Here is a 12,952-nt window from a genome sequence, read left to right as displayed (position 1 = left end):
CATATCAGACGTTGTAGTATCCAGTGGATGAATTGTCATAACGTTGGTGATACCTTTTCTTTTTCTGATTTGACTGTTCATGACCAAATAAGGCTGAACACTTAATGGGAAACATGGTATCTCCTCTCTATGGTATCTCCTCTTTCTGAGATCCCCAGACTCACCGACTGTATTAAAAATACAACGCATTATCCAGCTTCATAATGAAAATCGGACATGTAAACACGTTTATGTTGCGAAGGCTTTGCAGTATATTTTTTCCTCCAGCTCAAAGATGCTGAGATACTGTTGCTATATTGAGACTTCGCTGACTTCCTTCTTGTTTTTCGTGTTCGTTGTCAGTTTAATCCATTTCCACATTCGTTTGAGACGTTAACGAGTCGAACTTTTCACCCCGCTGTCGAAAAAAACAGAAGTTAGCACTTTGCCCAAAGCACCGACGTGTCCGTCTGCTAGCAGGGCCGTGGATTCTTAGTGTTGTAAACCCAGGAGCAGGTTTCCCAAACTAGCTTATGACAACCTCATAATTTAATAAAGTCTTCTTACAACTTCTCATCAGCGGCTGTAAAAGTCTACGATTGTGACCAGTTCACAAGTTCAGCTCAGGTTCCTTTTTTCTTGTTAAGTTCATCATTCTCAAGTTATGAAAATTCACAAGAGAGTGAAAAATTGGGGGAAAATATCAAAAATCTTAAAAAAATGTAAATGATTGTGTGTGTATGTGTTTTCTGCTTGCCTATCCTGTAAATCATCTTGCTTCCCTTTCGGGGGTCCCGTCCTCCATTTTGGGAACCACTTATCTAGAATATTATGCTTCACATTGCCAAGATTGCATCCCGGGTACATTTTTTAATAAACAAAACATTATATCTGATGCTTTTTTTCATATGAATTTTGTAACACACACATTTACAGTAGAGGTGCATCCATTTGCCGCAGGGCGAGGATATTGCTGGTTGCCAGGGAAGAAAAATTGAGGTCAGCACAAAAAAACGAGCCGTTAAGAAGCCTGTGAATCGAGGAAGTCTGCGAGCATCTTGGAGGCGGAGTCAGAATGTGTTATCATCCTCGCAGGACTCCCCAGACTCACACTGTTGCCGTTTCCAGCTGAACTGCAACACAATTCCTTTGTCTACTGTAAGTCGTCTAGCAGGTGGAGATTTTGGTTTTCCAGAAACGTGCCTCTGTCTCCCCGCGGTCCCGCTGTACAATGACTTTTCCAGACGTCCCAAGAGGGGAAAAAAAGGATCTTGTCTGTCGCAGGCAAAGTGTTGTAACAGCCCTCATCTCTGTCTTCTGCCATTTTTTTAGTGTTCAGTTCAGTCATCTTCCTTTTCTGTCTCTTCAGCCTCTTTTTTTTGTGTTCCATATATATATACCCCATCCCCCTTCGCACTACTCCCTCTGTCTACCCCCACTTCCCCCTTCCTTCTCTTACACTTCAAAGCTTTTCCGAGGGTGTGTGATCTTTGTGGCGGGTCTCTGGCGCGCACACACGGCTCCCTCGACTTCGCCTCCGCACCCTCCGTGGAGGTGTGGTGTGTTTGATGGTGTGCAAATTTGCTTTTTACGGCATCCGTCAAACACCCTCGTTCTAACAGACACAATTTCTTGGCCTCAAAATAGCTGGTGAGAGGAACACAACATGTGTGTCTGTTGCGCGGCCGTCCACACAGGAAACACTAAATCACGTGGTCCGTCTTCTTTGTGTCTGGCATTCTGCTCATATCAGCAGATTTGCTTCCTGTATATTTAACCCACTTCCTAAATTGTCCATCGGGGACAAGGGCTGAATGAATCAAGCGCAAACTGTTTGACAGATAAAGCACGACTTAAACATTGTGCGACATTATACATGTTTTTGTTGCCACTAATTCTTCTTCATCATCTTCTTCTTCTCTCCAGTCCATCTTGCTGCTGGGTTCGGTGGCGTTGCTGTGTCTGGGCCTGGACCTCATCTTCCTCCTCTTCTACTCTTTCTGGCTTTGTTGCCGGCGACGCAAGAGCGACGACTCCTCGCACTCTCACACGCACTCGCAGCAGCAGCCCAGCGCCGACTGCTGCTGCACCGCCTGGTGCGTCATCATCGCCACGCTCGTCTGCAGGTGAGAGGTTATCCCCGTTAGAGTCGACACATTTACAACTACCTCCTTTTCCACTGCAGCAGCTGCAAACATACGATGTGTTTTATTAAGAATGCTAGAGTGAGCAAAGGTCAATATATTTAATCATCCTTCTCTATTAAAGGCACTAAAGCCCTAAATAGAGTTTCCATTTTATCTCTGGGGATTGAGAGGGCGGGACTGGCACTGATTTGCTGGTTCTGTGTAATCCAGCCTGTTGCTGCACAGCTGTATCCACCTTATCGCTAAAACGGACACTATGTTTGAGTCACATATTAACATCATGTGTTTTATTATGCCCATTTCAGATGTGTACATAAATAAGCTGTAAATAGAAATGCAAAAAAAAAAAGCTTTTTACAATTGGCTTAAGTTTAAAAGCTGATGGGAACAGCCGTGATGTCATGCTGCCTGCTTCTTCCTCTGCAGACAAAGCATATTCATTACACTGTTGCAAGTTTACGCTCCAGTGGTAACACAACTGCGAGTTCCCAGGTTCAGGGTCCACTGTATCAGGTCACGTCTGTTGCTATTTGCCATAGCAGCTGATAAATACACGTGCTCCACTGTGAGTTTGGAGAGGAGAAGGGCAGTCTGAGGGAACCCTTAAAAGGCAGTTGGATAACGTCACTAATGTATTTAGCAGAAAACATGGCTACTTATCTCACTTCATGCTAAAGGCCAACATCTTGGAGACCCAAGTTTTCATTGGACAGCAGCCGTATGACTGAACATAATGACTGTGAATCTAGTGATCAAGTCCACCCCGGTCTAGTTTAAGCCAGAAAGCCCTTGTGGTGTCACTGGGAGCCAATGTGATGTCACTGGGAGCCGGCCGGGTGGTCACACTCCACCGTTTGTGTTTATCTGACTCTTTAAGGTTGTGTAAACTCTCAGATCGTTCCCCCCCGATCGTCCCAGCAGCGCCACTTAAGAGGTTTTTTTCGACCCCGGATGCTGGTCTTCAGACACACACACACACACACACACACACACAAACATACAAACTATTCCTCTGTCATTTATTCCTCCACTGCTTCTCAACTTCACCCTCTCCAGACTTGCTCTCCCTCTCTTCCCCCTTTACTTCATCTCTTTTAGTCCCCCTCTGTTATTTATTATTTCTCTCCGATCGGCCTTCTCTCTGGCCTAGAAAGGTTGCCATGGAGACAGAAGCAGATTTGATGCAGAGACGAGAAATGAATTATACAGTCGGGGGGGGGGGGGGGGGGATGTGTCTGTCTGCGCGTGTGTGTCTGTCCGTGTATGTTTTCGCGTGACTCAATGCAGAAAAGTGTGTTTTTTTTGCAGCTTTTAATATTTTATGATCAGCTATAATATTTCTTATTAAATATTTTATATGAATCTGTGTGTGTTTGTGTGGATGTGTGTGTCTGCATGTGAGCAAGAGCGCTCATGCGATTCTTTGTCTACAATTGAATATGACATCATACTTTATTTTTGGCACCGCACCAGCCACGTGTGGACTTCCTCCATTTGTGTGCAGGTGCAGTGTGTTTACAGAAGAAGCTGCGAGGTTGTTTACTATTGTGTGTCTATGTACATCAACTGAAAGGATTAGTCGTTCGATAGAACCTTAATCTCAAATTTGTATTATCTATTATTAAATCCCAATCATTTGCTGGTTCTAGTTGATCATATGGAGATCTCTGGGTTTAGATAGTTTAGTTAGGTTTTAGAGCTATGGGAATTCATGTTTCTCTATATTTTGACATCTTATAGGTGGAATGATTCCTTTATTTATCTAAGAATGAGTGAGAGATTACTCCATACTGAAACTATGTGGGGCTACGTCGATCAAATCTTTTTCTCTCTCTCGATACGGATTCAGCTACCTCGACTCAGAGGATGTGCCAACACCAAGTACTCTGATCCCAGATTTAAAATCTACGTATCACACTGCTCGGATGAAAGTCATTATAATATATATTTGATGTAAGGGGACACGAAGCCGAGAGCTGACTGAATAAATGTAACTGACAGCTCTTAGATTTACAACGATAACCAGAGCGTTACTAAGTTTTCAGTAGTGGTGGTTACTGGGAATGTGTAGTAGGGAATGTAAATCCAGCATGGGAAGGACAGACGCTGGCTGTAATGACCTAAATGACTAAATGGAGAGGTTAATATAGATTTAACTGCAGTCATTGATTGCTGAATAAATAAATAAACATAGTAAAGATTATACCTTACGATTTTAAAGTCCAAAAAGCTTTAACTACAGCCCAATACAGATCAGATTGGTGCATCCCTAAAGATAATTGTTAATTGCTGCCCCAATATTATTTTCTCACTGTAGCGTGTTGTCAGTAGTGAGGTCAGGTGTCTGTATGTTCACATGGAATAGTCGGGACTGAAAAGAAAATACAACATTTTGCAAAACTGGATGCATTTATTATTGGATTCAGGTGAATCGGTGGACTTGAACTCATCGTGAACCTAATTTTGACTCACGACTACAATTACTGTCTGCGTGCTTAGTGTGCTCTTTCACGTACGCCAAAGCATTTCTATCGTTACGATGTTGGTCCTTTTCAGCCGAAAATGGACTGAAGCAGAGACTAAACTGAGCATCGCTGTTTCTCAAAGGAACGATGATGACTTAGTGATGTGTGTGTTTTCTTTTCTAAATCAGAGTTAAGCTGGCCAATGTTGGCTGTCAATTATCTGGCTTCTGAACTTTCGCCCACCCGGCCGCTTCTTTTATCCCACGCTGTTGGTTGATAAAGCCCCTAAATCCCCCCGATAGAAGCGGCAGGTATTAAGCCAGCGAGATGAAACTCACGGTGAGAAGGGGGGACAGAGAGAAGGAGACGAAGGGAAGTGGGGAGAGGAAAAGGAGAGAAGGAGTAAACAGAACCGGAGGGAGATGATTTACCGTTAAAACTGAGATGACAAGGAGGCTGGAGGAAGGGAGGGATGGGGGAAAAGGACAGAAAAAAAGAGATGTTATTTACATCCACATGTAGACATTCATGAGCCTCCGTGCCTTTATTTATCTCTTTTCTGATTCTCCTATCAAGCCCGTTTCCCTCTACGTTTACTGTTTTATGTCACATATACATACAAAGTCCATCGTAAAGCTTTAAAACATACACACACAAGCACACACACACACTCACTCGCACAAAGGCGTGTGTGTGTAAACCAGCTGTAACACGGGGGTACTCAAGATCTAATGGGCTAGAATGAATTGCCTTAACAATGGCCATAAATTCCCCTCCACAAATCTCCCTGTTGTTAGCGTTCAGACCGAGACACCATCAACACAAAGAGTGCACTCGAACACACACACATGCATGCATACACACATGCACGCATACACACATGCACGCATACAGTACACAAAGAGAAAGTACAAGTGGGGAGGGGCTGTGTGGGGGTAGAGGGCTCGAGAGAAGATAAGAGTGCAAAGGAGATTTCTTTTTGAAGTGACGGGGGTGTTGGGTGGGCGCCAGGTTTAGTGAACACGCTCAAGGAGTACGAGGGTTTTGAAGAAAAGGCTGTCGGTGCCGTGCACCTTAGATGTTGTAGCGTGTGTCATGTGTGAATGTGTGGATGAAGGGCTGCAGAAGGATCATCTTATGTGCGGTCTGGTGACCCAATTATTGTGTAGGCTCTCTGTGTGTGCTTGTGTGTGTGTGTGTGTCTGTGTGTGTGTGTGAGTCCTGGTAGTCCTGCGCCTGCCTGAGGACAGAGGGTGACACCAATGCAAAGAACAGTGAGCCTCAGCACTGCCTGTTGCTGGTTAACAGAGGAACTGCACTTAATAACTTTTTTTTACACTTCTCCCATCTTCACCAACGCTGAGTGTGAGCGTAAGACAGCGACGCCATCCGATGGTCCGATGAGTCTTTGTTATGAACGCTTCCTGTTTTTCTGCCTCCCAGTGCTGGCATCGCTGTAGGATTCTACGGAAACGGCGAGTCGAGTGACGGCGCCAGCCGCTTGGCGTACTCCCTCCGTCACGCCAACCGCACTGTCTCCGGGGTGGAGAAGCTGGTGAGCTCCCTGCTGTTATCCTCACACATTTTCTTTCTACTCACGATCGAATGGCAAAAAAAGAGTAAAACATAACGATTCGTGACAGTTTCGAGGTTCATTTCTCTTTCCCGGGCTGTGAATGTCCAGGTGTCAGACAGCGCCCTCGCCTTAAACCAGACCGTGGAGGACAGCTTGGTCCAGTTGGAGACGGCCTTTGCCGAGCAGACGGACTACGTGTCCATCGTCCAGAAGCTGCAGGGACAGCTGGACGAGCTGGTGAGGCTGATGGTGGATATTCCCTTCTGGTCCAACACTGACATTTCCCTGGAGGACTTGGCCCACAAGACGGAGGTGTTCGATTTTTACAGGTCGGTACTCACAAGTGACGGTCTATGTTTTGTAACGCAAGAAGGAATTGATATTTTTTACATTACAAATGTTCTTACAAAGGTTTAACTGGCTGGAGGATGAAAGATAGATACAAAAATATTTAAAAAACATAAACATGAACTTCTGGCCGGACCGTAAAGGTGTTAGGCAACCATCCAGCAACAAGGCCGAGTGAATAAACTAATGGCCTCTTTCCGTTTCACGACCTTGAGAATCTGAGCCTCAAAGCCAAAATGAGCCAGTGACGTCATGGTTGGAGTAATTAGGGATAGAAAAAAACAGAGCAGAAGAGGGTTGACACTGGGAGGGCGGTCTGCACATGCAAACAAATCCGACGAGGGTCAGACAAGTGAACCCAAAGTCCAAAGGCAGAGCGTTAAACCAGTCCAAACAGGCAAACAAATAGGCAGAGAACTAGAAATCAATGGCTGCGGTCGAGTAGTTCCAAAAATTCTGTCTTTTCCTAACCCCCGATTCGTTTACCTGGATGGAAAACGTCATAAAGTTATTTTTTTTAAACTCCATAACGCATAGAAAATGAGTGCAGTGACAAACTAACTTCTGTACAGTTCAATTTAGGTTTCCCGTTCAAACCAGAATTGCTTTCATTTCCTCCAGCGTGCGCAATTAAACAGCAGCGGCGGACGGATGTTGTTGATGGCCGAACTGTGCGTCACTTTAAATGTTGCTGCCGGAGGGAATTGTGGAACAGAGTTGTCTCCTTGCCTTTTGTAAAGGACGGTCCAGTGCACCCTACACTGAAGGGGATTAGAAAGGAAGTGTTGAAGCACCTTTTTATTACCTTTTATTAAGATAATTCGACCAGCTCTCATCATGGCTGCCACTTTGATACTTAAATAAAAAGATTCAATCCTATGCAGAGGGCCAATACAGGTCCAGGTTAAGGTTGTTGTGTTGCTTCCTGTGTAGTGTGTTATGTTATTGCACCTATTTGTATAAAACCCTGTATATGTGTGTGTTTACAGGTGGCTGGGGTACCTCAGCCTGCTGCTGTTTGATGTGCTCATTTGTCTCCTGGTGCTCTTCGGCCTGATACGCAACTCTAGAGGCACTCTGATTGGGTAAGCTCCGACACATCACAGCCCCAGCGGCTGCTCCCATTGGACGAGCCAGATTCCTTTTTCCAGACTCTGACTCTGTTGGTGAGCTGAATGGCGACCTTAAAAAAAATAAAAATCTGTATTTGTGTGTCCTTCAGAGTGTGCCTGCTCGGTGTTTTGACTCTGATAATCAGCTGGGGGTCTCTCGGCATGGAACTGGCCGTCGCCGCTGTAAGTGTAACCATGGCAACATTGGCGAGCGAGCTCTCTGGCTCCGCAGTGATGTAATCTTTTTTTTTTTTTTTTTTCTCACTGCTCGAGCGCAGTGTGTTCAGCGTGGCTGCTGCAGGCTGATGTGTCATGTGTGTGTGTGTGCTTACCCTCTTACAGTCAGCCAGCGACTTCTGCGTTTCCCCGGATACCTACGTCACCAGGGTAACCAAGGAAAACGCAGTCATCAACCAAGGTATGCGGGCGAGGAAACACACAGTTAAAGGGTTTTCTGCGTTTCCAAAACATTGTGGCTTCTGAATCTTCGCGTCACAGGATAAATAACGTGTCCCTTTTTGTTTCCCGCTCTTCACCTGAAGGCTATTTTCACCTTCTCGTATTGTTTTATTTTTAGAGGCCTGACGAGATGAAACAATCCCGTGTTACATAAAACAAAATAAAAAATGATGCGTCTCACAATCACTCATACGACAACTGGGGATGACGCATTTTATATCGTGTGTGTCGTGTCGGTTCTAATGTTGGAAATTGAAGAAGAACAAATTAACAGATGATTTGTTTGACAAATAAGCGCAAACATCCCGAATAGAACTTCAGTATCCACACTGACAGTTGATTCTCACCCTGACATGTTGCTTCTATTTTAAGACACCAGTGTGTGTGTGTGCGTTGATGCGTGTATCCAAGGGGATCGTGTTTGAATGACACTCTGGTATCTAAAAGCTCTCTTCCTGCAATGCATCAGCAACCCTGCACGCTAACCTCCCCCCTCCTCGAGCTTCCTCCTGCCTCTCCCCGGCGTGAAATAAATAAATAAAAGATCATCAGAGCACATTTTGGCTTTTTCACTTAGGATCATTATCTGATTTGTTCTCGCTCTCCATCCGTTTCTATCCCTCTATACCTTTTCGATTGCTCCCTTTCTTCCTCTCCCCGCCCTCACTTTCCCTCTTTGCACTCATCTAATGAGTTCTGTTGTCTGTCAGTTGTTTCCGCTCTGTAGGGCACAGATGTTGCCTCTGAGCCACACACACACACATAAAACACACACACAGAAATATGCCTGAGTAATACTGCTAATGAGCCTCCTCAGAGAGATTCTTAGCGTATAAAGTCTTACATCCATTAATAGTTATTATTCTAATAACGTGTATGTGTTGGTTCATTCACAGATATCCTGCAGTATTACCTGAGGTGCAACCCTGGCCAAATTAACCCCTTCCAGCAGGTAACTTCACCCTGCCGTCAGGGTCATTCTTTTGATTTCTGCTTTTAACAGAATACATTTCCTCCATTTCATGTGTTTGTATTTCCCTCAAAGGTGTAATATGTATCACTGTCGGCTGCTGCTTGTAAACACACAGCGTGCAAAGTTGCAACCTCCTGCCTACCGCCTCAACAAGCACGAGAGAGAGAGAGAGAGAGAGAGCAGCGGTGGTTGAGTGAGCGAGCGAGAGAGGGAAGGAAGTGAGGGGAGCAGCGTTAGCGAGAACAAAGCAGTGTGTCTGAGAAATGCAATTATTATTCTCTGGATTGTTAAAGCACGGATAAATCCGACCACACCTTCGGACCAACAGTGCGGGGAAAGGTGCCGGATTTTCAGAGAATGCAGCCAAAAGAAAACACTCTTCAGCAGCGCACCGCAGAGGAGGGAGACGAAGAGCACATACTAAACATTGGGCAAAGAAACAAAACGTTGGTCGTCAAATACCGTCGGCTAACGCTATTTGACGACACAGCAATATATAAGAACAAAGTAAAGGCAGACGGCATGGTCGCTGCAGACACTGATGATTGAGAGGGATTCATTTTGTAAGATACTATATGATCGTTTATTTTTTTTTTCGAACCTGTAAAGCCATCAACTAACCAAGCGATGTGTTTGTGCGTGTTTCTTGTTTGTGTCTCTGTGTGTTTTTGTAGAGGCTGTCAGGGAGTCACAAAGCATTGGTGGAGATGCAGGATGATGTGGCAGAGCTACTGCGATCAGCAACACGCGAGTACGCCAACACCAAGGTGTGTGCGCTCGTGCGCGCGCGCGTGTTTACGCAATGATCCGCAGCGCTTTATTTTCACGGCTGAGCGGATTCGCGTTAGTAAGCGCCATGAACAGAGCCGTCACAGAAGAGCCACGTGTTTATAGATGGTGTGTGACGTGTTTAAGAAGAAACTGGATTTGTCATATTACATACATGAAATAGATCTTCTGCATTTAACCCATCCTTAACAGGAGGCTGCTTGAAAGCGCCCCAGGGAGCAACTAGGGGCAACTTCGACGTGCAAACTATGGGGGATCCAACCATGTGGCTTGCGGTTCCAGGACGACCGCTCATCCCCATGAGTTACAACCGCCCTTATGTAACCTTTTTCAACCTTTCCTCCTCGTGTGCAGGGGAGTCTCGAGCAAATCCAATCCGTGCTGAATTCCACCGAGGTGGGTCTTCACCAGCTGACCGCTCTGGTCGACTGTCGCAGCCTACACATGGTGAGTCACTTAGCGCAGAGAGAGAAAAACTCAAATCCGAGAGTTTCTTTTCGCCTGCTGACACGTCTCCTCCCCCACGCAGGACTACGTCCAGGCGCTGACCGGGCTGTGTTACGACGGGGTGGAGGGTGTCATCTACCTGGTTCTCTTCTCCTTCGTCACCGCTCTGATGTTCTCCTCCATCGTGTGCAGCGTGCCGCACACCTGGCCCGGCAAGAGGTGACACACACACATACAGTCTCTCGCACGCAGGCACACACACACACAAGACTAACGCTAACACTAACGGCTAACATGTTACTCGTCCTAACTTCCTAACTGTTTAACTCAATGCATCCTGTGACCTGAGAACAGTGGAAAGAGCCTTTAGGAATCTACTCGGTGCCCATGCATGTCACTCTTTCAGTGTTTTTGCCTCATTCCTGTCGTTCGTCTTCCTGCCTGTCTTTGCATCCGTCTAGTTTTTCTCTGCAAGTTGATTTTATTGTTTTTCTACCGTCAGCACTGCCAGTCTGGCTGAATGTTTGTTTTCTGTGTTTGTACTTATCTCTCATTTTCTTTTCTCCGCTGTGGACTCGGTGCACCAATGTTGTGCATCACCACGTGTTTTTGTTTTTTTTCCTTCTTCATTTTTTTTTCTGTGCCCCACTTTCTCCTTCTGTCCCTTCCTTCTCTCTCCCTGTCCTGATTTGGAAACGCTTTGGGCTTCAGCGAATGATGGTGGTTATCGAGGAAACTAAACGGACCCCGCGGTCCCATAAAACGGCCCCTTTTCACACAGCCGTCAAAGCAAACAAATAAATATTTGGAAAGAAAAAAACAGCGCAAAGAGCTCTAGACAGGTTTTTACCCTGGTAAACAAAAAATGAACCACAGCTGTGCCAAAATTGTGGCGCTTTACGCTTTTTTTTTTGGTGTGAATTACCGGCAATGCTAATGCAAGGCCCAACAGGTGTTAAACAATAATCCATAATGTCCCAGAATTCTTTGGGGTCGGTTGCACATTAGGCTGCCTGTGCTGCCGATGCTGAGTCTGTTTCATGGGCTGCACAAGCTCAGCTCTTCTTTTTTTTTTTGGGGGTTGCTGGAGTGAAACACCTCCATCTGGTGGCCAGTCAATGCAGTAACTGCTGTTGTGCCTCACGCCTGCGTTAACATACCGAAAGGCCCTGATCCATATGTTCTTCATACTGCTCCCTCTTTACTATGAAACACCGGCCTGATGTGACTGTGTCAGCATGTGGACAGCTGTTATAGACCTCCCTAAAAAACCCACAAAGAACAGTACAAATAGTCTTGATAATAAGGTCTACACATATGCACATGTACATGTATTTTGTGGTTGACCCGTACACTGTAGAAGCCAGTACATTTCTGTAGCCAGAGATCCAACTTCCAAATCAGCACATATCTTATTTTGATGCCTCATTTTGTTATGTTGCTGGCCCGTTTTTACATTTTTTTGATCATTCTATGTCTGAAAATAGTTTTGCCCCAAACCAGCCATGCTATATCTTTTTTTTTTCTTCCTCCCCCTCCTGATGTTTTTGCTTTAAGTTTCATGGAGCACCCAGTGATGCATGAAGTACTTTCAGGCAAAATGCATTTTCAATTTGATTCAGTTTGGACAATTTGAAACGAAGAGTAATTAATCAAGGAGCGAGTCCTCTGTGTCAACAGAGGATGACTGCATGAAGAAGAAGACTGCATGTTTCTGCGTATATATAAAAGAGTATAGAAGAATCTGCTACCTTTATACAGTTTAATTTTATGTAACAACACACAGCAATGAAAAACAGCTTCACGGGTCCACTCTGGGCCGTGTAGTCATATCAGAGACCCCACTGTACTTGTAGTGGACCTGTTTTGGAGATGAATGCTGCCCATGTTCCTTTTCCTTCTTGTTCAGCTGCTTTGGTGCTGAAGGCATGGCCTCACCCAGTCCCGTGTGTCAGGGGGACTCCACATAGCACAAGTACACCCCCCCTCTCCTAACCTCCTCTTCAACCACTTGTTTACACTCTGTTGTCTCTCTCGGATCTCCCTCCCCTCTACCCCTTTCCCCTCCTATCCATCATGCCCTCTCGTGCCCTGCCCTTACCCTGACCAATTGAAGGACGGATGAGGAAGACGGAGAGGACGAGTCGGGTGCCTCGCGGGGCGGCGTGCACGATAACCTGTACCGCGTTCACATGCCCAGTCTCTACAGCTGTGGCTCCAGCTACGGTAGCGAAGCTAGCCTGCCCGCTACGGCCCACACTGTCAGCAATGCCCCCGTCACTGAATACATGTGAGTTAGCAGGATCAATACACTGCCTGCCATAGGTAGCTGATGCTTGCCCTCCCCATCCATCCCCCTCTTTCGTGACCCAGACTAGCAGCATAGCAACGTTCACTGCCTGCGATACGATGAGTTAGAATAGCTAGTTTTTGCTCCGAATGGCTCGCATGTCCCTTGTGACCACTTTGTCAGCAATATTTCTCCCAGTGAGTTAAAACCCAACTCTAGCTTTTCCCCCTTTGATACCAATAGAAACATTTCTGCCTGCTGTATCAGCCTCAGCCCGTTTCAGTCCACCATGTTTGCAAACAGTTAAAAGGTCATTTTTACTCGCCATAGTATAAGTTAATGCTTTCACCCTGCTTGTTATAAGAGA

General features: G+C 45.6%; 1 protein-coding gene across 3 annotated transcripts in view; it reads left to right on the top strand.

Moving 5' to 3' along the window:
* LOC137792941 (protein tweety homolog 3-like) overlaps positions 1-12,952 on the top strand; it is a 28,495-nt gene that overhangs the window by 7,704 nt on the left and 7,839 nt on the right. For 2 of the 3 annotated variants that reach the window (XM_068588772.1, XM_068588771.1), the window contains exons 3-12: positions 1,906-2,105; positions 6,035-6,146; positions 6,276-6,496; positions 7,505-7,600; positions 7,738-7,810; positions 7,970-8,045; positions 8,983-9,038; positions 9,734-9,826; positions 10,203-10,295; positions 10,378-10,514. In XM_068588772.1, the coding sequence (XP_068444873.1) occupies positions 1,906-2,105; positions 6,035-6,146; positions 6,276-6,496; positions 7,505-7,600; positions 7,738-7,810; positions 7,970-8,045; positions 8,983-9,038; positions 9,734-9,826; positions 10,203-10,295; positions 10,378-10,514 (1,157 nt within the window). Of the gene's footprint in view, positions 1-1,905; positions 2,106-6,034; positions 6,147-6,275; positions 6,497-7,504; positions 7,601-7,737; positions 7,811-7,969; positions 8,046-8,982; positions 9,039-9,733; positions 9,827-10,202; positions 10,296-10,377; positions 10,515-12,411; positions 12,586-12,952 lie in introns of all 3 variants that reach the window. The other variant, XM_068588770.1, reaches the window with a different exon arrangement.

Source organism: Clinocottus analis, unplaced genomic scaffold (genome assembly GCF_023055335.1).
Source record: "Clinocottus analis isolate CAN_PGR_092001 unplaced genomic scaffold, fCliAna1.0.p SCAF_22, whole genome shotgun sequence".
NCBI lineage: Eukaryota > Metazoa > Chordata > Actinopteri > Perciformes > Cottidae > Clinocottus > Clinocottus analis.
Note: the sequence above shows the minus strand (reverse complement) of the source record. Positions and strands in the feature narration are given on the sequence as shown.